At 47.3% G+C, this 24,756-nt stretch overlaps 2 protein-coding genes across 3 annotated transcripts in view; both read left to right on the top strand.

Annotated features, from left to right (window-relative positions):
* ttyh2 (tweety family member 2) overlaps nucleotides 1-14,100 on the top strand; it is a 54,656-nt gene extending 40,556 nt beyond the window's left edge. The window contains exons 6-15 of one of the 2 annotated variants that reach the window (XM_018745474.2): nucleotides 900-972; nucleotides 3,929-3,998; nucleotides 4,158-4,213; nucleotides 5,511-5,603; nucleotides 6,368-6,460; nucleotides 6,619-6,761; nucleotides 6,943-7,128; nucleotides 7,969-8,047; nucleotides 10,276-10,290; nucleotides 11,078-14,100. In XM_018745474.2, coding sequence (XP_018600990.2) covers nucleotides 900-972; nucleotides 3,929-3,998; nucleotides 4,158-4,213; nucleotides 5,511-5,603; nucleotides 6,368-6,460; nucleotides 6,619-6,761; nucleotides 6,943-7,128; nucleotides 7,969-8,047; nucleotides 10,276-10,290; nucleotides 11,078-11,158 — 889 coding nt within the window. In that variant the 3' untranslated portion in view covers nucleotides 11,159-14,100. The remainder of the gene's footprint in view (nucleotides 1-899; nucleotides 973-3,928; nucleotides 3,999-4,157; nucleotides 4,214-5,510; nucleotides 5,604-6,367; nucleotides 6,461-6,618; nucleotides 6,762-6,942; nucleotides 7,129-7,968; nucleotides 8,048-10,275; nucleotides 10,291-11,077) is intronic. The other variant, XM_018745475.2, reaches the window with a different exon arrangement.
* Nucleotides 14,101-15,160: 1,060 nt separating this feature from the next.
* LOC108930181 (dynein intermediate chain 2, axonemal-like) lies at nucleotides 15,161-24,756 on the top strand. Its single transcript, XM_018745301.2, has 12 exons — nucleotides 15,161-15,343; nucleotides 16,256-16,417; nucleotides 18,491-18,627; nucleotides 18,943-19,085; nucleotides 19,335-19,448; nucleotides 19,696-19,835; nucleotides 20,018-20,140; nucleotides 20,235-20,458; nucleotides 20,879-21,014; nucleotides 21,300-21,446; nucleotides 22,104-22,325; nucleotides 24,250-24,756. Exons 1-12 carry the CDS (start codon nucleotides 15,161-15,163, stop codon nucleotides 24,280-24,282), a joined length of 1,764 nt encoding a protein of 587 aa, XP_018600817.2. The 3' UTR covers nucleotides 24,283-24,756.

Here is a 24,756-nt window from a genome sequence, read left to right as displayed (position 1 = left end):
GCCACACACATCTTCAGAACCGCTTGTCCCATACAGGGTCACGGGGAACCGGAGCCTACCCGGCAACACAGGGCGTAAGGCCGGAGGGGGAGGGGACATACCCAGGACGGGACGCCAGTCCGTCACAAGGCACCCCAAGCGGGACTCGAACCCCAGACCCACCGGAGAGCAGGACTGCGGTCCAACCCACTGCGCCACCGCACCCCCCTAAAAATCAGCCATTGATGTGAATTTTATTACCGCTCCTGAGCGGTCTGTCAGGTGGATAACATAAAGAACCGCGGCTCAGGGGTCGAAAAGGTCATCGGTCTTCCTCTCAGATGAGTTTTTTTTTTTTTTACTCCACTTTACTACGGTGCAGTGTATACATAATATATCCTGTGGGTTCTAATGGAGCTGAAAATCATCCTTTAATGGGGAGACTCATATCAATCAATCCACTTCTCCAGCTTTACCTTGTTCAGCATGTTTTTTTTAAACCAGTAGTGCTGTGTGGGTAATGACACAGAAGGTTGCAGGTTCAAGTTCCAAGAGGGCCCCAGATTTTACCCCCTTTCATAAGATAGAACTGCTCTAGTTATTCTCTGAGGATAAAAGTATTGCTACACAACTCGGTAATGCCCGTACGAGAGGGATTCCCCATCTCCAGATGGCAGCACCGCGCTCGCTGTGATTCGTTACCCCCCAGGGTGCGGTGCTGTGATCCCGTCCCTCCCCCCCAGCTGACGACTCCCTTTCGCTCTGTGTTCCACTACAGCGCTGTTTATAAATTCTATTTTTGATCCATTACCCAAAATGCCGGTGTGTTTCTAGCCTTCTCGCCCGCCGCACTGCTCCTTTTCAATCAGTGTGCGCCCTGTGGGTGTTGGGTCCAGTCTCACCGGCACGTCTCTCTCCAGGATGATGGTGTTCGGCGTTCTCGCTCTGATCCTCGGCTGGGCGTCGCTGGGAGCCGACGTCGCCGCCGCTGTGGTGAGTGACCGAGCTCGGGGGGGGGGGGAGTCCGACACTCACCGGGTGGGGGCTGAAGGCTAAACATCACCCATGATGCCTTGGGTGGCACCTATTCCATTAGTTCCATCTTTAGAGTGAAGCCAAACTAGTTCTGAAGAAGCATGGAGATAAAATATTTAAAGGAAGCGAATGAATATTTTAACAAGAGATAAATCCCTGAACTCTGTCATGTGTCCTATGAAGAATAATTTTTTCAGGCGAAAGCAGGTTTATTGTTTATTGTCACATTTTTTAAAACTTATTTCACTTATTCATCTTATGCTTTTCTCCTAAGTGACTAAGAATGATTTACCTATTTATGCAGCAGGGTAGCTTTTACTGTATCAGTTCAGGGTAAGCACCCTGATCAAGGGTACTACAGCAGGAGGTGGGGTTCGAACCCGGGACCGCTGAGTGAAAGATGTGCATTGAAAATCGCTAAACGCAGAAGCTTTGGAGCCATTGGCGTTTTTAGTGCACACATTGAGCGTCCAGGTCAAAGGTCATGACCTCACAGCTGCAGGTGGACTGTAAACTTCCTTCCCTGGGGCGGTTCGCACCTTTTGCTCTGTGACCGCTGACCCCCCCCCCCCCAAGTGCTTTAGGAAGTGACCGAGAGCGAAATGGAAATGGGGGTTTCACATTCAGTGCATCACCAGTAAACAAGGACAGAACTGTGTGCTCAGCAGGGAATAAATGTGCGCGACCCGTCGGGTCACGGAGGTCGGGGGTTCGAAACAGAGGGGGAGAAAAGCGGCAAAGCGCATTGGCGGTTTTGTCGAGGCGTGTAATCGTACCTTGGCACAGAAATGGCAGGTGCCACAAAGATGCGCCATCTTCCCCGGCAAGGCACTGATCGCCCGTGACGGCGGAGATGGGAGATGAGGCTGGAGGTGCTCCCATGCTGCGCCGGGTCGCCGAGATGGAAACGAATCGATCCGCCGCGAAAGCGACCCGTTGCGTGGCAAGCACAGGCAAGCGCATGCGTCGGATCAGCCGTCCGTAGAAATCTGAATTCTTGTATCGCGGGTCTCCTGGGAGCTGCTCTGCTGCAGGTCTGCCCTTGTAAACATGCACTTCTCCCCTTCCGGAAGCTTCCGGAATGTTTTAGTTTATCCCTCCTTGTCTTCCAGAGTGTTTTAACTGGTGTTAAAATGGGGGAGGCAGAGCAAGAACAGGCCTTTTACGCTTCGAGACTTTTGGCCAGAACCGTCAAGGGTGGGGAAAAGACCCACAATTCTCTGTGGGTGATGCATGTAAGGCTGCTTGAATATGTTAAAGGATAAGTGGACCTTTTGCGCTGAGCTGCGCTTTAAATGAGCCCGTTTACGCTCGGCCTAAATGATATTAATTTTGCAGTGAGAGATTCAGTAAGAGGGGAAGGGGAGGAGCTTGATTTTTTTTCATATATATAATCTCCAGCCTATAGGAGTTAATTTCCAGATGCGCATACATGTGAGGATCATTAGTTTAGGGACAGAGCTGTATCTTCAGAGAGTCTTGTTCTGCATTTTAAGGAGGCCTGATTTCTCCAGTGTCTCGTAATGGGGCTCCTCCCATGGCATGGCGAGGGATCCACCTTAAACCCTTAAATCGATTGCTTTGCCGCGAGCCCAGGTTGCGGCGGTTTGCGGGATGGACCTGCCGGCCACCGGGGGATCGAATCATTCGCAGGGTAGAGACGCGCACAAACAGCTCTCTTCACCTTCAGCTTACGCTCTGTGAGCAGATTGTCGGGTCTTGCAACTGTCGAGAGCGGATTGCCAAGCACCCGCTTTTAGATGAAGAAGTCACTGGAGTGTTTTATGTGGATGAATGGGAGGATGAATGGACAGAGGATAGATGAATGGATGGATGGACAAGTCATGGATGGATGGATGGATGGATGGATGGATGGATGGATGGATGGACAAGTCATGGATGGATGGATGGATGCATGGATGGATGGATAGGTGGGTGGATGGATAGATGGATGGGCATATAGACAGATAGATGTCTGAAGGGTTGATGATATACGTAGGTCTTTAGAAGGAGCCCTGTGTACTCATTCAAAATGAACAAATGTTGGTGTGTGTGGGTTTGTCTTTTTGGAGAAACGAGGATCACCATGAGCACTGGTCTAAATGAAATCTTAACATGAATGCAGCGATTCTCTGCTCAAAAGTGCAGCTATTTTTACACTCATCTTTACATCAGAAGGAGGATTAAATCTCGAATCGCGCTCCCGAGAGCACACCCTCGAGATGCGGTAAATCAGCTCTTACATCCGGACAAACTCGGTGCTCGACCCAGAAGGTGGGGAAGGTCAAGTTTTTACCTCCATTGAGCGATCTCCCAAATAAGACGATACGAATTCTACAAGATACAATAAATAACAGTGCTAATTTCCCTTAGTCACCCTTGTGTGGTAAAATTCAGCAGGCCGTGTGAAGCCTAGAAGAATTGTATTCGTCTGTTAGTCAGTTTTGAGTAAACCGAGTCTTTAAGTTATGACATTCTGGGGATACATCGTTTTCAGGTTCATTTATTATTAGTTTTTTTTTTTTCCCTCCAATACCTATTTTGAAAAATTTGTGTTTGTATCGGAACGGACGGAACGGTGTTCACGCACCCAGCCCGTAAGCGCCAGTAAAAAACACATTCAAACCGAATAATAGCGAAGGGCCGCCTTAATTCAACTCACTTCCACAGTGTCTACAGCTCGTAGCTGGTTTCTGAGCATCACTGATGAATTAAAATATGATTATATGGGACAGCTGGTAGCAGAGTAGTTACAGCTGCTGCCCTTGAACCCAAAGGCCGCAGGTTTGAATCCCACCCCCAGCCGTTCTATCCATAAGCAGAGGTACTTACCCTAAAATTGCTCCAGTAAAATTACCCAGCTGTGTAAGTGGGTAAATAATCGAAGGTGTCCTTGTCGTCGTCTCGTCCTCAGGGCGCCAGTGACTTCTGCGTGGCCCCGGACAAGTTCCTCATGAACCAGACCAAGGACTTCATCAGCGCTGGTGAGTGGTGAGCGAAGCGGTGCTGCCGCTCATCCGCCGTGTTCAAAAATGTGATCACAGCTATGGCTTTGAGGGGAAGCACCGACCCACCTCGGTGCACTGGGGGGGGTGAAGGAAAGCTTCTAGAGCTGCGTATTCAGCGCATCTCCTTTTTTGCAGATATTCTTCATTACTACTTGTACTGCAGCCAGAGCCTCCCGAACCCCTTCCAGCAGGTAACACCAAGATCTGCGGATCGCCAGAAGACGCTCTGTGTAGCACCGTTCGTGTCTCAGCCTTGCGCTTTACATTTTTGTCTCGATATCGTGCGCTGTAATTCTACTACGGGTGCATTTGTGGGATATTTTTGTGAATCTTGTGCAGCGGGTAGCAGAGTCATCAGTTTGCGATGGAAAGATGCGGTTTCACTGCTGGAAACCCAGGGAGTGAGTTCGGGATCACCGTGGACGGGACGCCAGTCCATCATCACGCTTTCGTTGTCCTCTATTAACTTGAAACACGTGCGGCATCACTCAGCATCTGGCCACTTTTGGTTTGCTTTATAATCTATACAATCGGTAAAAGTGTAATAGCAGAAATACACCTTGATTCATTTGCCGGGTAGGTTCTGTAAAAGTCTTGGATACAGCTACAATGAGCAAAAATTACACCGTTGGAGTTTGAACATTTTTATTAACATCAGGCTATGTTCAAATTGGTAAAAGAAAATAAAAAAAAATTAAATTGGCATTTTAAATTAGTTTTAAATATTCATTTATTTCTCACTTTTTATATGCAATGCAAATGGTGGACTGATTTATTTTACGAACGCGCAGCTTTTAAGACGCATCTCGATTTTCAAGTCGTTAAAATTTGAAGAAATGTGCATTTTTAGAATTGAGGAAATCATGTAATAAACAAACAAACAAATAAATACATCCCTCTAAGTTCTCAAAGGCCATGAGCAGACCTTGGCCATTCGACGCTCTCCCACTCAGACGCCCCTCTCTCGTTTTCTCGCCCGCTGCGTTTCCGGCCCTAAGAGCCCAGTGAACGAAACTCGGGGCGGTCAGAACGCGGCGATAAAATCGAGATCGGCAGCGGCGCTCTCAGTTAGCGGACCCCGAGACCCAGCTTCAGAATCAAAGGAGATGGATCGCGCTCTCCGCTTTGGGGGTCATTGTGTGCCGTGTGCGTGTTTATGGATGGACAACCCTCCCGGGATCCCTCGCCAGAGTAAGACGCCGTCTTAATATCTGGCTGTTTCCCTTTCGAAGCTGGAATTTAACCGTTGTGAAGCAGCAGCTCTCACCCTCTGCGTCCGTGACCCGCGCCCGTGGCGGTTAACGTTTCGGGGTGTTGCAGCGATGGAGAGCGCTGCCAGGTAGCGCTACGCTGGGGGCCTCTTCGAAGGCGCGGGGTGAATTGCGGGAACTGGCGCCTTCTGCTGGAGGAGATGTGCAAACACACCGCACGCTTCTCGCGTTTGCTGCACCTCCATGATCCGAGCGTGGCGCTTGTCTGTCTGTGCAGTCGCTCACCATCTTCCAGAGGTCCCTGACCACCATGCAGATCCAGGTCCAAGGTCTGCTGCAGTTCGCCGTGCCGCTCTTCCCCACCGCCGAGGTGAGTCACGGGGCCGGGGAACCTGGGATTGGCGCCTCGCTGGACTGGTGATGGACGCTCCATTAGAGGGCATTAGCTGCATACTGACAACTTGCACAGGTGGTCATCCGGGGTCGTGAGAGGGAGGAAGAAGAGTTATATATGATCATCAGACTTAGTGACAGACAGTAGCAAAAGCAGAGACACAGCTGAACAGACCGTGTTTCCACCATCCCTCTTAACTCGCCCCCTCGTTCGTTGGGAGTAAATCGAAATAAGAGTGGGCGCCGCCAGCCGCTCAAGAACCTGGGTTCCGATCCCCACTCCTGCTGTCGTACCCTTGTTCAGGGGCACTTACTTTCAACTGATCCAGCAAAAGTGACCCGGCTGTACGGGTAATACTGGAGCAAATGGGTAAATCGCTGTAAGTAGCTTAGTGCACAAACCAAACATCGTAAGTGACCTTGAACAAAGGAAACAAATATTAGTCGTGATAATATAATGAATTAACAATAGTTTTAGAAGTTGCCAGCTGTATACATGGGCTATGAAATAAATCGTTGTAACGCTCCGTGATGTTTTGTGGCGAGACATTAAATGAAGAAAACGGCAGAGCGGCTGTGTGTGTATGAGTCCGCAGGGACGCCTTGGCGGTGATGCTGCGCCGATGATGTCACGAGGCTTCTAACACGCGGCTGTGTATGGGATGCCCCGGGACGGAAAGCGCTGCGTGTCCTCGGACCCGTGCCTCCCACTGATGTTCTCCATGCCTGTGTTGCCACCAGAGAGACCTGCTGGGCATACAACTCCTGCTGAACTCGTCCGAGTCCAGTCTGCACCAGCTGACAGCGCTGCTCGACTGCCGGGGTCTGCACAAGGTGAGGGTCCCGACCCCTTATCCCATGTGTATTAGATGCACAAAAATAGCTGGGGCGTAGACCAATGGAGGTGATCATGCCCTGCCTGATCAGCCTTCTGTGCATTTGTGGGTACGTGTGTGTGTGTGTGTGTGTGTGTGGTTGCTCACACCCTGCAGGACTACCTGGACGCTCTGGTGGGCGAGTGCTACGATGGCGTGGAGGGCCTTCTCTACCTCTGCCTGTTCTCCTTGCTGGCGGTCTGCTCCTTCTGTACCATGCTGTGCACCATCCCCCGCGCCCTCAGGCACATCGCGGTCAGGTGAGCGCATCAGCCAAGCCCCACCTTTCCCAGGCCCCGCCCCCTGTTCTCAAATTGGAAAGCATCTCGTCGAGAAGGAGCACCCCAGCCCCTCCCCTACTTCGTCCACACCCCCCTACCACCTACCACCTTGCATCCTGCTCGCAGTAAGAGGAGATGCGCTCTGGACCCTCCTCCGCAGGGACCGCGACTACGAGGACATCGACGAGGACGATCCATTCAACCCGCAGGCGCGGCGTATGGCGGCTCACAACCCCACCCGGGGCAACGTGCACAGCTTCTGTAGCTACAGCAGCAGCCTGGGCAGCCAGAGCAGCCTGCACCCCCCCGCCCAGGCCGTGTCCAACGCGCCCGTGTCCGAGTACATGTGAGTAGAAGCGCGCCGGCTCCTTACGGACGCAACGGGGGTAGTCAACCTGTTCGTAATTTGATTCGTTCATAAATGCAAAGTCAACTCTACTGCTGCGTCACAGGCGGCGATGGCCAAATAGTAGAGATGTGCCTTAGTGATGGATCCCTGGTTAAGTTCTCTAAAAATTCCAAGCAAAGCTAGAATATTTATTCGTTTGCATCCCGATTTTTAAAAAGAAATTCGGACTACGTTCAAGGTAAAACTGATTCAGAACTGCTGAAAATAAGAAATGTCATCAGTATGATGTCATCGGCATTTCAGTTTCGTACGTTTAGGCAACAGATTAATCATTGCAACGACCCTCGATTCACTTACAGGTTCGGTTCTGCAAAAAGCTGGAAAATTGCTGCAACAAGTGAAACAGGAAAACAAAGAAAAAAACTTTAACACTTAAATTAAAACTAAAATTTAAAATCTCATCAAAGTATATCGTCTACACAGACCATTCAGTGTCGACTGTAAGACCAATTAATGTCATAAACACGTGCGCCGTTCGCCACCCGTTACTGGAACGCCAAACGCGGGATGTAAACACGGTGGAAGCGAGCTGGATGAAGGCGGTCCCGTTCCGTCTCGGTGAGCTTAACCGCCTTCTCTCAGCTGCCCACGGAAACAGCAATTTCGGAAAACAAAGAAATAACGAAAAGAAAATGTCATTAATATAAATACACCGAAAAACCTTGTATCTCTTTTGTAAAACTTTGTCATTCGAACGTTCGTCGCTCGAGGAGCCAGCGTACAACTTAACCGTGTAACGCTACTGACCATCCCTCCGGTTCTCTTCCTCTCCTCCAGGAACCAGTCGGTGCTCTTCGGGGGGAACCCCCGGTACGAGAACGTCCCGCTGATCGGCCGAGGCTCCCCGCCCCCCTCGGTGCGTTGGGTCCCGGAGGCCAAGTCTTTCCTGTGATGACGCTGTGCGCCCGCGGTGAACCTCACTTAAGCGTCTAGGGTTTCTCCAGGGCTCAGGATGGCACTTGACATCACAGCTGGAACGTGATTGTGCAATAAAATACCCGGTTCACGCAATCAAGAAGGTCCTGGTCTTTCACTGCATTTTCACTGTGTTTGCAGTGTAACATGCACTGATTCAGGCCAGTCCAATATCATTTTCATCTCTTGGCCCCTATTTGAGAGGACAAGTTCGGGCTCCCACCCAGGGCCAGCATACCGATGAGATGCGTGTTCGGCGGCGGGTTCCAGGCAGGGACCAGCTCTCAGTCTACAGTATCTCTCTCCTCCCTCGACCCGCTTTCCTCGTTCCTGTGTTTTTAATTCAGGTTACTCGGTTCCCTTCTTAATTACCGTGGTACTTTACTAGAGGGCGTGGTGTGATTTCAGTTGGGCTGGATGAAGGCCATCAGCAAACATTACATGTTTTGTGCCTTGATGGCGCCTTGACGTATCAGAACATCCATCAACTTTTCAAAATCATGGTCGCGGTCGTCCAGGGTCTATCCCAGAAGCATAGGGTGTCGGGCAGGGGGGGCCCTAGACGGGGCGCCACTCCATTGCAATGAAAACCCCTGTTTTCGGTATTAATTACACCTGAGCTCTGCTTTAAACTTTGCTTTTCCTGCTCCGCCGCCCCCAGTCGTCTTCTGAACGACTCCACCGCAGAGCAAAGAACCGGGTTCAATTAGGGGCATCAGGTGGCGTAGTGGTTAGAGTTGTCACCTTGCAGTTGAAGGGCGATGGTTTGAGCCCCTAAGCCTGCTGTAGTGTCCTCTCCCCCTCTAGCTTTATGCCCTGAATTAGGCTCCAGTTCACAGCGATCCCACTTGGGACAAGCAGTTTGTGTGTGTGTGTGTGTGTGTGTGTGTGTGTGTGTGTGTGAGTAAGAGAGAGAGAGAGAGAGTGTTGCATAATGGGAAATGTAGTGAATTCCACTGGAATCGTTGTCATATTGGAGAGTTCATAAATCTGTTTAATTTCATCCAGTATTTGTGTCTTGTTTAAAGAAGAACCAAGTGAGACTTCATAAATTCAAACCTACACACAGGTTTTGAAAAAAAAAAAAAAATCTCTGGAATGCAATATTTAAAAAAGGGACATTAGCACAGTTCTTTCAAAATAAAAAGCCATATTTTGGAAAAAATCTGGTAAAACACAGTTGAACGCAACATTTCAGATCTTGAAATATTATTCAGATTTGTATTGCTGGTTGCGTTTTAGGATGGAAGATCTGCATCATTTTTTTTTTTTTTGTACGTTTCTTTCCTCGCCCCAGTTGTCATACTTTGACATATCGTATTCAAAGCTCCAGACAGATGCCAACGCAGACGCACGCCGCCCCCTTCTTTTTCCGCTTTGTGCGCTGTAGGCTTTGCTGAAGTGTGCAAGGGAGCTCTGAGTGACGAGCGGGTGTGAGACCCTGGACGGGGGACAGTTTGGGTACCTGGATATCCTGCTGAGTTATTGTGGCGTAACATTGATTCGAACCCGGATCCCTTCTTAAAGGCACAGAGCAACACCTGCAACTGAGGAGGCTCTATTTCTCACTGCTGTTGATTGGTCTTGGCATGTTCACGTGCAAAATTTTGATCCTGTCTTTTATTTATTTATTTTTGAACTGCTTTGTATCACACACACACACACATCTTCAGAGCCGCTTGTCCCATATGGGGTCACGGGGAACCGGAGCCTACCCGGCAACACAGGGCGTAAGGCCGGAGGGGGAGGGGACACACCCAGGACGGGACGCCAGTCCGTCGCAAGGTACCCCAAGCGGGACTCGAACCCCAGACCCACCGGACAGCAGGACTGTGGTCCAACCCACTGCGCCACCGCACCCCCTCGCTTTGTATCACAAACATGCTCTAAATATCTTGATTCAATTTTTTTTTTTTCTTCCCATTTCAAATCTTGAAGTAGCTCTTGTTTTGTGGGCTGGAACCGTCTTGAGGAGAAGCACATGTCCAGCATCCCTGCGTTCTTTTTTCTTTTGTTAGGCCAAATCGCAGCCCCCTGTGTGAAGTGATTCCCTATTTTCCAGCTAATATCTTCTTCTTATTTTTTGTTTGTTTGTTTGTTTGTTTGTACGTTTGTCTTTGTTCCCCTTCTCCTTTTCTTTAATCCCCTTTTTTGGAGCTATACTCTCAGCCACTTAGAAACCGAGTAAGTTGAAGCTCTCCTCCGGATTTTCTCCGTCTAGCGGGAAGTACTAAACCCTCCCCCCCCCCCCCCCCCCCCCCCGTCGTCGCTGTTTCCATTCCACCCTGCCGTGTGGGCGCTCTCGCCCCCTTGTCTGGTGACAGTCTGCTTTCACCTCCTTCCCACCTGCATGGTTCTCAGTGATTTGCCGGCTTCGCTTCTGTCAATTAACTCCCATGATTGGTGTCGACCAGCCAGGTTTAACGATGCGGGTTTGTGTCTGATGGGGGGCAGCACGTTCTGGATGTGGTATTCTGCCGGATGATGTGAAATCACAACATTTGGACCCCTCACCTTTGACCCCTGCCCTTGTCCGTATGCATGAGGTGGACGCACTGAGCTCAATTCTATAGCCCCGAGCGCGGCGGGTGGGCCTGCTATAGAATTCCCGAGTTGCGCCCCGCCGCCTCGTCCCTTGGCACCCGTCACCCGAGTCACCGCGGTACACGTCCAGCCGGCGCTGTACCATCTGTGTCCCGAATCGGATCCAATGTTCGTCCACTTGCTTCTCCCTGTGCTCCCAGTTGTTGCATTGGCTTCTGTTTTTAGAGAAGACCTCTCTAAAAAATGACAAGCTGAAGTCTCCCATCTGTCCCTCAAAAACACCCTTTATTGGTACCTTTGGTCCCGAATGGAAAAACTGAAATATGTACGTGTGTGTTTCCCAGCTGACTTCCCCAAACACGCCTTGTGACTGTGTTTCTCTCTCTCTCTCTCTCTCTCTCTCTCTCTCTCTCTCTGTGTCCCGCAGTACTCCCCGAGCATGAGGGCCAATTACCTTTCGATGACGGACGACCAAATGAGACACTTCGGGAGTGACTTCCAAGCGTAGAGCAACGGCGCATCCCCACCTCTCAGTCCTCCAGCGGTCACGCAAACCGCGCGACACAGCTTTGTCATTCTCGGAGAGACTGTGTGGATGGATGCCCCAAACCACCTCCGTGCAGGACCTCAGGGGCGCTTTTGAGCTCCTCTACGACCTCAGACCTTGCGATCGACTCCAAGCCGATGTCCGACTCCCTCTTCGATATCTTACGTAAAGTTAGGTCTTCCCACACTCGAGCAATAGCCGTAACGATTTGTGAATAAATGTCTCTTCATCTCGTCTGGACTGGCTAATGGACAGCATGTCAGCTCCAGCAAGGGCTCATGGGAAATTTTCATCATATCACTAGATGGTTGAGCCATCTGATGTGGCCAAGCACTGTACACCAACCACAGAGTTTAAACCATGACCTTGGCCAATTGTTCTTGCAGACTTTTTGTCCAAGCCGGTGCATCCCAAAACGCAACTTTTTATAAACAATCTGAGACCATTAATAAAGCCTTTAAGCCCATATGCAGTAAATTCTGTGTCCACGTTGTACAACGAAGAAATAGACTCTTGTCTGTACGTTTCCGTAACATCTCTTACATAATGGATGTGTTTGTTCAAAAGATGGTGAAATGAAAAGTAATTGCTGTTGTAAACCGTTTATTAAATGAAAACGGAGTCCGAGACAAATAGCAGGTGAGATTTGATTTCCAGCATGACAGGGGCTTCTTCAGCTGTTTTGCTTTTACGTCAAAATTCCTCACATGTCTCAAATAAATGACTGCAGTTAGCCAAATTATTTCTAATTCATGCCACATGATACAGGAAGTAGCAGCGTCTTTATGTCTTGTGACAGAATGCATAACATTCGAAATTCTTGTCTTTTAATGCAGTGCAGGATTTGCTACTTCTTTATGGAATCAGGGTAAATTTGAGTTTGCGCGTGTCCATAAGATCAAAGAGACCGAGAAGCACAACTCACAGGGAATTCCCTGACACACTCGCTTATGTCACCCCCTGTCTTGTGGGATGTCATGACATCTAAAGTAGCTGTGCTAAGCTGAGATGTAACAAGGTGATGGCTGTAGTTGTCCTTGTTGTACAAGACTGAGCGTGTGTCCTCTGTGCCTGAATCTCCTCCTTTCCTTAACACGGGTCCCAAAGCTTGGTCAAAGAACCTAAAGCACAAAGAGAAAAATATCCAGTCGTTCCTTAAGGCCTTTCTGGACAAGACGGCCAAAAACATGGAAAATATGGATGGAAAGGTTGAAGGACTGACCCAAAGACCCAAAATACCTGAAGGATAAAGGGCTGCCACTTACTGACACCAAGATAAGACCCAATATATGTGAAGGATGAAGGACTGACATTAAAAAAAGATGCAAAATGCTGAAAAGATGAAGGATTGTAGTTAAGACTGAAAACACCTGAAGGATTGACAATGATCCAAAAGCAGAATAACTGAAGGATGAGGGATTGACACTGAGAACAGACCCAACATATCTGACAGATGAAGGATTGACATTGAGACCAGACCCAACATATCTGAAGGATGAAGGGTTGACATTGAGACCAGATGCAAAATTCCTGTAGAATGAAAGATTGTAGTTAAGACCAAAACGCCTAAAGGACAAAGAATGGTCATTAAAGCAAGACCCAAAATACCTTAAGGATTCACATTGACACAAGACCCAGAATAAATGAAGGTTGAACGATTGTAACTAAACCCCAAGTACCTAAAGAGTGGAGTACTGACATTGAGACAAGACCCAGTCCACCTGAAGGGTGAAGGATTGTTATTCTGTCAAAACCCAAAATACCTATGGCATGTGCAACTCCATTCTGTGTACATCTGCAGTTTTTCAGTCTCCACCAAATGCACTCTGCCAACATATTAACTATTCCAGAGCTGTGTCCAAGTCAATGTCCTGAAAATAGATATGTCTCTTAGCTTGTGACCCTATATGACCTATGTGTGAGATTCAGCACAGTTTCCATGGTTTTAGCATGGCCAAATCTCAAAATTTCAAAAGTACAGTTCTAACTGCTCACTTGCAGCAGTGGGAAGCAGCAGGTTGAGCTACCCCAAAGTAACATCAGGCCATCAACCAGTAGAGTGGTCTATAACATAACAGCTCAGGCAGTTAGGTGTCAGGGTTATTTCCCCCTAGTGATCTGTTCCAAAGAAGGTTCCACAGTGTATGAGTAAGGCTACACCATGTCTGAGCAGGCATAACAACGGTCACTGTTAAAATTTTGCGTCCGTGATGCGTGCATTAACACACCAAACGACTGGTTCCCTCTTCCTTAAGTGGAGCTCTTAATGTTCATTCAAGGATGAAACGATTCTCATGCCAGTCTTCGAAATAGCCGGTTCAAGTACGCAGTGTATCATAAGCAGCCCGTTTTGTCTTTGCGGTGTAACTACAGCAGGAAGATGTTCCTTTTCAAAAGTCCTGATCTACAACCATACCGGAAGCATTCTCACCTGCAACATAGGTGTGTCCCTTCTGAAACCCAAATGAGAACCTCATGCCCACTACAGGAAGCTGAGGTCATCAAAAGTTGACAAGGTCAGAAAAAGGACACACGGCATGGTTTGGACCACAAAATGACCAAGCCGCACCAGTCTGGACCAGAACTCCCTCTACAGACCCTTAAACCACTGAGGCCATGGGTGAGGATTTTTATATCCCTGTGGGACAACTAACATGCTGTAACTAACAACGTCTTCCGCTGGAGAGCAGATGACACTTTCTCTCTAGTTGCAAACTGAAGTGTTTTTTTATTATTGTTATTATTATATTTTCTGATCATGATTCTGACTCCTGATTGTTGTTTTCCTTCCTTCATTGGTCAGTCCCCTCCCCGTGCATGTAAAAGTGTTTCATTGTAGCACTGCCTACAGCCATTGAGAAATGGTGCTTGATGTATTGTGCCCCCACTGTAAGGGGATGAATAACAACAATAATAATAAAATGCGTTTAAATTGAATTTCTCAGTGTTGCAAATTATTTCGGTTTTATCAAATGTGGCCGTTTTCTATTTGAGGAACAAATGTTCTTTTCGGTGGGCACGGTGGCGAGGTGGGCTTGGCCGGATCCCACTCTCTGGTGGGTCTGGGGTTCAAGTCCTGCTTGGGGTGCCTTGTGGCAGACTGGTGTCCCGTCCTGGGTGCGCGTCCCCTTCCCCTCCAGCCTTGCGCCCTGTGTTGCCGCGACAGGACAAGCAGTTTCAGACTGTGTGTGTGTTCTTTTTAGTTCATCACAAAATAGTTGGGAAAATTTTAATGTCGAGTTTTTGTGCACTTCTTTAGAAAGAGTGGAATTCCAGCATTTTACATTCTATGTAGTAAAACAGGTGTACATACAGTATAACCTGCACGTGTGGTGGAGACAGTTACGGTAGAGAAATGGTTAAGGAACTGGTCATGTAATGGTTAGACCTGCTGGCTGAATTACACTGGAAAGATCCACTTCTGAATCCCATTCCTGATCCAAGTACTTACCCTGAACTGATACTGTAAAAAAATTACTCTGATTTTTAAATGGGTAAAAGTAGCGAAACGCTGAAAGCCGAAAATGTAGCTGAATGTCCCCACGTGACTTGCACCTGTCAGTCCCTCACCGGCCGCGTGGAGCGCGAGCGCGGAGCCGCGTTGCTAGGATACAGTAAACGGTATCGAAGGGGAGCGTGCGGAAGACATCGCCGGCCGGTGGAAAACGAAGCCGTTTTATTTAACCTCCAATACTTTAGTTTCGTCGGGTGCGAAAAATTGCCAAACTTGGCAAGACAACGACCAGCTTGAACAGCTCCGTTTGTTTTGTTTGTTTGTTTGATTGAATTTGCGAACGTTGATGAAGCCTGGCTGGTGTGTGTGACACACGACGAAGCCGGTGTCTGTCGACGCGTTGTTTCGCCCTTCACTGCCCCCGTTACAGGTTGCGACTCCGTTCCATAGAGCAGCTAAATCCCCCTGTTAAAGCCTGCTGTCCTGCTCGGCCCCCGGTCCGAGTCGCCATGGAGATCGTGTACGTGTACGTGAAGAAGCGCTCCGAGTTCGGCCGCCCGTGCTACTTCTCCGACCGGCCCGCCGAGCTGCACGCGGACCTGCTGCCGGACGCGGCGCTCGCGGCCACTTTCCTGGCGCGGGACCCCTGCGACGTGGGCGCGCAGTGCGCGCCGGACGTGTCGGAGCACGAGGTGGGTCAGAGGCTCGGTCGGGTTCCCCTCTCTTCAGGGCGGGAAGGTGCGACACGTGATCCCGATGAACGTTCACCCCTCGACACACACTGACACTGGACGTTCTAGACCACGTGATCACGCAATAACGTGCGCCTGGATGGATGGATGGATGGATGGATGGATGGATGGATGGGGCGACACCATGTGGGGGCGCTGCCTTGCCGCATGGCCGGGGTGGACGTGTCATTACGTGGAAACACCGTTTTGTATAAATCATACCAGTATTTCCACAGTAATACACCATGGAAGTCGTCACCTGTCCTTGCATCTGTTATTTTCCCGACTCGTGTTTGTTTACTCAGCCACAGTTACAATCACTCACTGAAGTGCACTGAAGTACATGTGAGAGCGGAGGGAGAGGCTCAGCTGTCACAGCTCTCAAAGTCCTTTTCATGCTCTTATAAGACGGGGATGTGGTAAACTTCAGACCACTTGGACGGGGCTTATGTATTTTCTTAGTAATTTTGAGATTTAGCTGCTGTTGGTACACCTTTGTCGTGGAAATGTGCCTTTCACCCCTCATTTCCATTTCTCTTCCCTTCATGTCCTCTTTCATCCCTTGCCTTCCTTTTCCCCTCCCCTACCAGTCCGGGTACTCTGGCCTGCCAGTAATATTCCATTTATTAAAGGTGCAAACTATTTGATATATTAACCATTATCACAGCTATTGATCCTCCCAAGTCAGTGATTGAAAGAATCATCTTTGGCAACAGTTATAGCTGTGAGTTTTCGCCCAGATCACAACACAACTTTTTCACATCTGGGTAAAACTGTTAAAATGAAGTTAGTTGACACAGTTTAAAATTACTACTACCACAAATTATTATCATTATTATTATTATTATAAATGTGTGCTTGAATTCTGTCCAGGTGAACACAGAGCGCTTTGAGTCAGAATCCCGTGGGATAAACCATGTGGAGGGCGGCTGGCCAAAGGATGTGAACCCCCAGGAAATGGAGCAAACTATTCGCTTCCGGAAGAAAGTGGAAAAGGATGAAAACTACATGAACACCATCATGCAGCTGGGCACTGTGAGTACAAAATTATATTACCCTAATGCATGTTGGGCAGGTAGCTCTATAAATGGTAAATAAGTACACACACCTCCACTTTATATGTTGCTTTGGAGAAAAGAATCAGCTAAATAAGTGTAGCAAGTAAAATTTTTATGCATTTGTCAGACGCTTTTCTCTGCAATGTTTAGCGTACAGTGTACAAATTTGCATTACATCATATACAACAGATGAAGAGTTTTAGACACAGACACAGGATTATCAAAGCACAGATTGTCTGTGGTACCACTGTATTGCGGGCTCACATCACTTAAGTAGCCCCCTGGAGAACTGACATTCAAACATCAAGTACATACATCATCATAGCAGATGGTTTTGCACTCCTTTTATGTAGCTGTCAGGAGATTAGGACAAAAATAGGTTTGAAAGAGATGGGTTTGAGACCCATTCTTGAATGCTGGGAGGGATCGAGCAGTTCTGAGATGGAATGTGATCCATTACATTGGAACTGTAACAGATAAATAGTGGGCTCTCATTTTAGAACCCCCTCTTGAGTGGGGAAGCAAGCAGCCAGAGGTAGAAGAGCAAGCTCTTCCTAGGTGTAAGGACAGATCAAGTCTTGTAGGTATTGGGGAGCTGACTTTCTGACAGTCTTCTAAGCTCTAACCAGATTTTCGAACCCGATATACAAAGCCAGTTCAGAGAGTCACGACAAAAGATACATAGAAATGTTTTGGCAGGTCAAATATAACTTGCGCTGCTGCCCTCTGGATCAGTTGTAGAAACTCGATGGTCGAGGCAGAAGATCAGCTATAGCAGTGATTAAAGGACCAATGAGAAGCAATGACAGAGCCAAGAGAATCAGTATAGGTCTAAAAGAGGAAGGGCCAAGTACCGAGTCCTGTGGAACACCCGCGAAGAGAGACTGAGGGACAGAGAGGGAGCCACACCAAACCACCTTATTATGATCTACCTGATAGGTAAGACTCAAACCATTTCAGTGCCGTTCCTTTGATTACAAGCTGTTATTGGGAGGTACAGGATGTGGTGGATGACCATGTCAGATGGATTAGAGAGGTCAAGAAGAAGAGTTAGAAGTCAGGAGAACAAGGCAGCTCTAGCAGAATGGAGAGCTTCTGCCCCTGTATGGAGACTACTCTCAGTGAAATGAATGAAATTATTTGAAAACATGGATAAAGAGATCACTCTGGCAAGGAATGTGGATAACTCAAAAACCTCATTCAAGAGCTTTGGTAAAGGAAAGGGAGAAGGAAGACTTTAATGTATTATACTACTTACATATGGTCTAAATTTCTGGACTGGGTTTGGAAAAAGACAAGGTTTTTTACATTTGAGACATGGTCAGGTTTTTTGGTATTTGGGAATCAATGACAAATCATAGAAGAATTCAGCAAAAATAACAAGTTGTGTTGAACTGCACAAGAGGAGAAGGAATGGGGTCAAGATGGTAAATCTTGGCTTGGTGTGAGATCAGGAGGTCAGAGACATTCATTTCAAAGAAAGGCTGAAATTCAGGGAATGAAGTCTTGCTCAGAATCCTGGTACGGGTGGAGTAGGTGGATATGGAGAACTTGGTGATGGTTTCAGTGTTGGTTTTAAATTATTCAGCCATAAGGATGGAGAAAACAAGTGGTGAAGGAGGGGCAAGAAGAGATGAAAATGTAGTAAAAACTTTGCTGCTATTATTGGATGCTGCACTTAATTGGATTTAATTTTTTTTTACTATGGAACAAAGGAAGGAGCTTCTTTCACAGTAAGTTACTAACTCAGCGGCACTTTTAAGACTTCCTCAATTTTCACTCAGTGACACATAGTTGTAATTTGTCATTGAGTAAACTATCAACAAGGGTTGAAGATCGGACTTGCTGGTTTAGAGTTATTAGTTTAATTTCAAAGAAGTGCTTAACTTTGAATTCTGAATTGCTTACAATCAATAGTTGTATTAGATATTTTAGTTACAAGCGTAGGCAGCAGTTCAATGGTTAGATCATGATGAAGTAATGGTAATGACAACTCGATACTTATACTCAAGATGACCCTCTACATGATTTTACCACCTTTCACATGCAGCTAATGGAACATTCCATCAAGCAAAACAATGCCATTGACATATATCAGGAGTATTTTGAGGAGGAAGATGAGGAGGATGAGGAGGAGGTGACAGATGCCAAGGAGCAGCCAGCAGCAAAAACCATCAATGTGTTCAGGTGAACTTGCCTGCATAGGACTTGCTGTCTTTAAGGGAACAAGGAGACATGGAGACAATACAGCTTACATGACTTGAAGTTCTGCAGTACATTGGGTTAATACATCTTGAAGCAGCTGGGTTCAGGAACTTTGGTCAGAGGTCCAGCAACAGCTTTGGACTAGTGTTGTCTACAAGATGACCATCCATCAAACTTCTTAACCAGCAGATCTGCTGCCACCTAATCTTAGTCCAGTTTGTTGGCCCTTCAAAACCTTTGTCTGATCCTGGACTTGGCTCTTTCTGCCCCAAATAAGAGTTCCTCCTCTCACTGCAGAGATCCCAATGAGGTGAAGCGCACAGCTAGCAGTCTCTCTTGGCACCCTGATGGCAACCACAAGTTAGCCGTGGCCTACTCCTGCCTGGAATTCCAGCGAGCACCAAAGGATATGAGCTTTGATTCCTACATATGGGATATCGGTAATACTTCCTCTTCTTGTGTGACTGATTGGTTTTATCCTGGATATACTGAAATGTTCTTTGGTTTTCTAAAGTATATATTTAGGGTCATTGTTATGTATTTGCTGTTCATGTCTTTTTTCAGATAAAGGCATTTCCCAGGGATACAATAGATGGTTCCAAATAGAGATTTGAACATCCAGACTTTTGGGCTCAGTTGAAGTTCTTTGGCCAGATATTTGATATTTTATTCTCCATCACACTCTACAGAGAATCCCAACCGGCCAGAGTTGACCCTGAAGCCAGTGTCCCCCCTCGTGAGCCTGGAGTACAACCCTAAGGACTCTCATATCCTGTTGGGTGGCAGCTACAACGGCCAGATAGGTGAGGACCCTCATTGTTGAACAGTTGTCTGCTTGTGTCTGCTTTCTGTTTAGGCAAAACACAGCCAGCCTCAGAGCTCTTCTGCACCTTTTTGATATTCTCAGAAAGTGAGTGTTCTTCGTCCCAGGATTATGGCGACCTGGGGTCTCCATATTTTTGTTTCAATTGTCATCTAGAAGTAGATACTGTACCTAGACAGTTTTATAGACTTCATGCTGACCCTGCAGTTCTGGTGGTTTCTGGACAGCCTACTGGGACACCCGTAAGGGGGGTCAGCCTGTGGAGATGTCAGCCATTGAGCACAGCCACAGAGACCCCGTGTACAAGGTGATATGGTTGCAGTCCAAGACTGGTACAGATGCCTTCTCCACCTCCACTGACGGACAGGTGAGCTCAATGTGTGTATAAAGAGGCACCAGTGGACTTCATTTCCCATCGGGTCCTTAGACTGTCTTCCATAACAATGGAGGCCCTGAGCACAAGTTTTATTAAGACACATCACAGGTGGTTGGGACAGAGGTTCTGGTGTTGCAGGCATTAAGTTTATGTTTGTCACTCTCTTTGTTAAGGTCTTGTGGTGGGACATCCGAAAGATGAGTGAGCCTACGGAGAGGCTGGTGCTGGATCTCAGCAGGAAGGAAAACCTGGAGAATGCCCTGACAGCCGTCTCCCTGGAGTTTGAGCCCACCATGGTGAGACCGCTCTTACTGTGTCCAAACTGTGAGATGGAATCTCGCTACCTTCTCTCTCACTGACCTCTGTCTCTCATTCCGTTTTCTCACGCAGCCTACAAAGTTTATGGTTGGGACAGAGCAGGGACTGGTGGTGTCCTGTAACCGCAAAGCCAAAACCCCTGCAGAGAAAATTGTCTGCACCTACAGTGGCCATCATGGCCCTATCTACGCCCTGCAGAGGAACCCTTTCTTCCCCAAATACTTCCTGACTGTAGCAGATTGGACAGCACGCATCTGGTCCGAGGACATTAAAGAGTCATCCATCATGTGGACTAAGTAAGATTGTGGACAAAGTGAGAAACCCCATGATCTGGACTAAGTAAGGGATCAAGTTTGATTAAAGGGTTCCCCACAGAAATGTGCCATAGCCATCTCAGCAGGTTTCATTCCATTGGCTTCCAGCGGAGGCTATAATTGGTCTCCATTTCTTATTTTGTTATTCAAGGTTGACAGCCATATAATTAAAGTCATGGATTTGGATTAAATTCTGATATTTCACTGAAGAAATTCAAGACAAGTCCCTTGTTCAGACTTACAGCAGCAGGGTTCTTCCTGGGATTTTAACCATGTCTATAGCTCAGATGTTTCCTCTTATCTATGAGTTGCCTTGGAAACATGACTCTTCAGGTCGCTGGGTGACTTGGCCACTTACACCTACCGTGCAAGTAACAGTAACCGTCCCCTCTCTGGCTGCAGGTACCACATGGCCTACCTCATGGATGGCTGCTGGAGTCCCGTTAGACCCTCAGTCTTCTTCACGGTCAAGATGGATGGAACGCTAGATGCGTGGGACTTCCTCTTCAAGCGGAACGATCCCACTCTCAGTGTGAAAGTGGGTACTCTTATAACTTAGAAAAATTATCAGATTCATCCACAACTGCAATAACACGTGTTTTCATCTACTAGCCAAAAAAATCATAATATTCATGATAAGAAATATAGTTTGAATTTATTCATGTAAATATGAATGTATGATCTATTGCTTTTTTACTTGCTTTGACACGTTTGTACTACACTTTAAAGGTGTGTACTCGTGTATGTTCGGAAACATGACGCTATGTGTGTGCATGTCTTTGTGTGTTCACGTTTGTTCATGTGTGTCCTTCCGTGCCACCAGGTTTGTGATGAGGCCCTGTGCAGTCTGCGGGTCCAGGACAACGGGCGGCTGTTGGCATGTGGCTCCCAGCTTGGGACTGCCACTCTGCTGGAGATCTCTCCAGGCCTGTGCACCATGCAGCGTAACGAGAAGACCCTGGCCACCGCGGTAATGCCGACCACCAGCTCCGAGAGCTGTGTCACCACATACCACGTGTAGCTATTGCAGTCCTCCCGAGGGCATCTCCATAACTGCTTTAAGAGCAGGAGGTGCCGTAGTGATTGACTTGTGGGCCATTGTTTTTTTTATACCTGAATACTCTCTTCTGAGGTGTTGAATTGTAACCAGTTGGTCACGTACGTGCACATCCGTACCCCAATTGCACTTTGTCCTGTTATATATCTGCCACTGGGGGTACGTCAGTCCTCTGGCTTTTAATTCACCCCTTGGGAGCCCTCCTTACAGAAATGTACATTAGCTCTATGTGCAAGACCCATATAAATGCAACTTTTTAAACCAGGAATCTAACCCTAACCCCTAACCTGCATAATATTTGCTTTACTTGCAGTTTTGAGAATTCCATTTATTTGCACAACTGAAAATAATTTGAACCCAGTGTCTTTTTGCTGCATATAACATGAGTTTCCCCCAGGGATTAAAGATGTTGACCTTTTCCGTGGCACCAGTTCTCTTTACCACCCAGTACCTTTGTAGACCTTCCCTAACTATGAATATTTTTCAAAAGTAATATGATAAAATAGGTAGATGCAGAGTCAAACAAGGGGTAACCTAAAATAATTCCCATCTTCAACCCTTCTTTGCCAGATGGCTGAGCGAGAGGCAAAGCGAGAGAAAATCCTGGAGGCGCGGCAGCGGGAGATGCGGCTAAAAGAGCGCAGCCGTTCAGAGCAGAGCAAGGAGGACGAGAGCCGAGAGCTCGATGGGGAGGTGACCACAGAGGATCTGGTCGCCCGTGCTGAGAAGGACTTCTTCCAGATTGTGGAGGCTGAGCTCAAAAAAATGGAGAAGGATAAAGAGGATGAAAAGGTTGGTTGGAAGATGTGTTGTAAACTCTTGGACCAGAACCACACTTTAAATCTTACAGTGGTCAGTTTGGCAGAGCTCAGATCCACTAGTTTGTTTTGGCACCACTTAGTGGGACAAGTATCAATGGTTACGTTAGACTTGAATGAACTCCGTTGGTCTCATTGAAAAGGACAAAATTTTACGAGGTACTACCGGTTCTGCAATTGTCTCGGGTGTCAAAGTCGTGCAGTATGGGTTGCTAATGGGTAAGTTTTTTTTGTTGATCAACTGAGTGGAAGATCAACAAAAAAGACCCCGTTTCTGTCAGCGCCAAGACCCAGAGACAGGAGGTAGGTTTTTTAGATCCAAGTGTGGGTGTGTTATTCCAGATCCAAAAACACAGAGGCAGGTGAAATCGGCAGTCAGGGACAGGCGTTGGTCTTCCGGGGCGCAAACGTCGTTTCTGGGGCAAGACACGGGAAAACAAACCGGGGTCGAAAGCCAGGTGAACACGGGAACGAGGAACAGGGTGTAAGGGACGAAGCGTTGAATTTGCAAGCCGAGCAGAGAGGCGTCGCAAGATTCCACAACCCTGTGCCAGGGCAGCTCTGCCCTTATCCCTGGCCTTGTCGATTGTCGTCAGGTTCGGCTGCTTCGCTTGTGGGCGTGACAGTTTCTTTCCTCCTCCTGTCTTTTTTAGCATTCTTGTCTTTCAGAGATAGGATGTTTGTACAAATCCCAAGCTGAAAACTGAACACATCTAGAAGCTGGACTCTGAACCATTATCCTCAGGCATCAGGATGAATGTTGTTGCGATGATAAAATGTGTGAAAATTGGGCAAAAGCAAAATCTGTTTTTGAGATGAATGATATTTATGTTCAATGCTGTAAGAAGTTCACTTCACACTGAATTCTGCTGGTTGGAAGACAAATAGTCACTTGCCACGGTCCAGTGGTTCTGTAAGATAAAGACTCGGGATTCTATATATAGCCCTCCATATTGGTTGGGAAAGCATTTGATTGTCACATCCCACGGGGTCACTGCCCCTCCTGGTCAGAGGCGGCGCCACTCAGTGCCGCTAGCTAACGCTTACCTATCACCTCACAGTCTCGTAGGACATGGAGGTATAAAAGGAGCCAGCGGAGCAGAACTAGTCGCGGATTCTTAATCAGCAGTTCTCTTGTGCTTCGTTGGCGATTGGTAGTCTCTTGTTCCCTCAGTTTGTTTCCTAGGTGTGCATGTTCCAGTCCCGAGTGCCCGTCCCGTCAGTTCCTGCCTCTTGTTCTTCAGTCCTGGTCCATCGTTCCTGTCCGGTATTTCGTCACGTCTCAGGGTTGCGGTCAGACTCACAGATTAGCGTTTCACTGTTCACCGTAGTTCCAACACCGTGTGTGTTTCCTGGTCTCGTGTTTCTTGTTTCACTCCCACCGAGTGTCTTACAATACTCACCGTACACGTCTAACCTCACACTGCACGTGAAGTCATTATATATTTCGTCTGTGTTTGGACGTAATAGCAACGCGCGTCCGTGTCGGACTCCCGTCCGGACGCTACATTGATGAATCTGAAAATCAATATCCTCTATCTCTGCAAGATTGCACCATTTTCCCAAGGAGTTTCACACACAGTCGTGGTAGATTAAGAATTTAATAGGGGTAGTAAAACAATTGTTTGCCTTTTCTGGTTTCCATTAGCGACCTTTGGGTTTAAAAAAGAACTGAAATGACGTCCAGTGAGTCATCTGCAAATTAGAAAAATAAACATCTATGTAGACAATAGACATCTGGGACCATTGCTGGTGAGTTCCAGCATCTTGATTTTCATCTCTTTGTCCAACAGCACCCATTAAGGAACACTAAGTGACAATGCACACCTTAAAGGAGGGAAAGTGACCACAAGGGTGGTCCAGCAGTGAGCTTTCAGCTCTCCCTCTTTCATTTTCAGGAGAAGGAGGTCTGTGAGGAGAAAGAGTGCTGAGAGAAGCAGACAGCACCACATGACATCATCTGGAGCAAAAGAGAAGAGGATGAGCAACATATTTTATTTTTATTTTTAAATGGAACACAGTGTCCATGACTCATAAGCAAATGGTAAAGAGGGAGAAGCACATAGAAGTCACATCACGATTGATTTTTGCCCTAGTACGTATTGTAGATCTCACGGGAAGATGACTGTGATTTCTGTTTGCCACTGATTCATCGTATTTTCTTTGCTTTCTTTCAGTTGATTTTATTTAATGTCTTTTAAAGAAGACAGTTCTGCATTACCGGTGACTATTGTCAATGAGTAAATCAAATGGAGAAAATACAGAAGAGTATAATACCAGTATTTAAAGCAGAACTGGGAGGCTTAAAACTGCTTTAGTATGAAAATAATGAATAAAGGTATTGTTGGTATGTAGAAAGATACATTTGGATGCTTGTAAATTTGACAAAATTCCAGTCTATATTT

The sequence above is a fragment of the Scleropages formosus genome, chromosome 1 (genome assembly GCF_900964775.1).
Source record: "Scleropages formosus chromosome 1, fSclFor1.1, whole genome shotgun sequence".
In the NCBI taxonomy this organism is placed as follows: domain Eukaryota; kingdom Metazoa; phylum Chordata; class Actinopteri; order Osteoglossiformes; family Osteoglossidae; genus Scleropages; species Scleropages formosus.
The sequence above is the reverse complement of the archived record's forward strand: the minus strand, read 5'-3'. Positions and strand labels throughout refer to the sequence as shown.

Excerpts from the sequence above, each read along its gene's own strand:
- LOC108930181 (XM_018745301.2), top strand. The coding sequence starts at position 15,161 with ATGGAGATCGTGTACGTGTACGTGAAGAAGCGCTCCGAGTTCGGCCGC. Across the intron at positions 16,418-18,490 it reads CCATCATGCAGCTGGGCACT|CTAATGGAACATTCCATCAA; the intron begins GTGAGTACAAAA and ends TTTCACATGCAG. Across the intron at positions 21,015-21,299 it reads ATCCCACTCTCAGTGTGAAA|GTTTGTGATGAGGCCCTGTG; the intron begins GTGGGTACTCTT and ends CCGTGCCACCAG.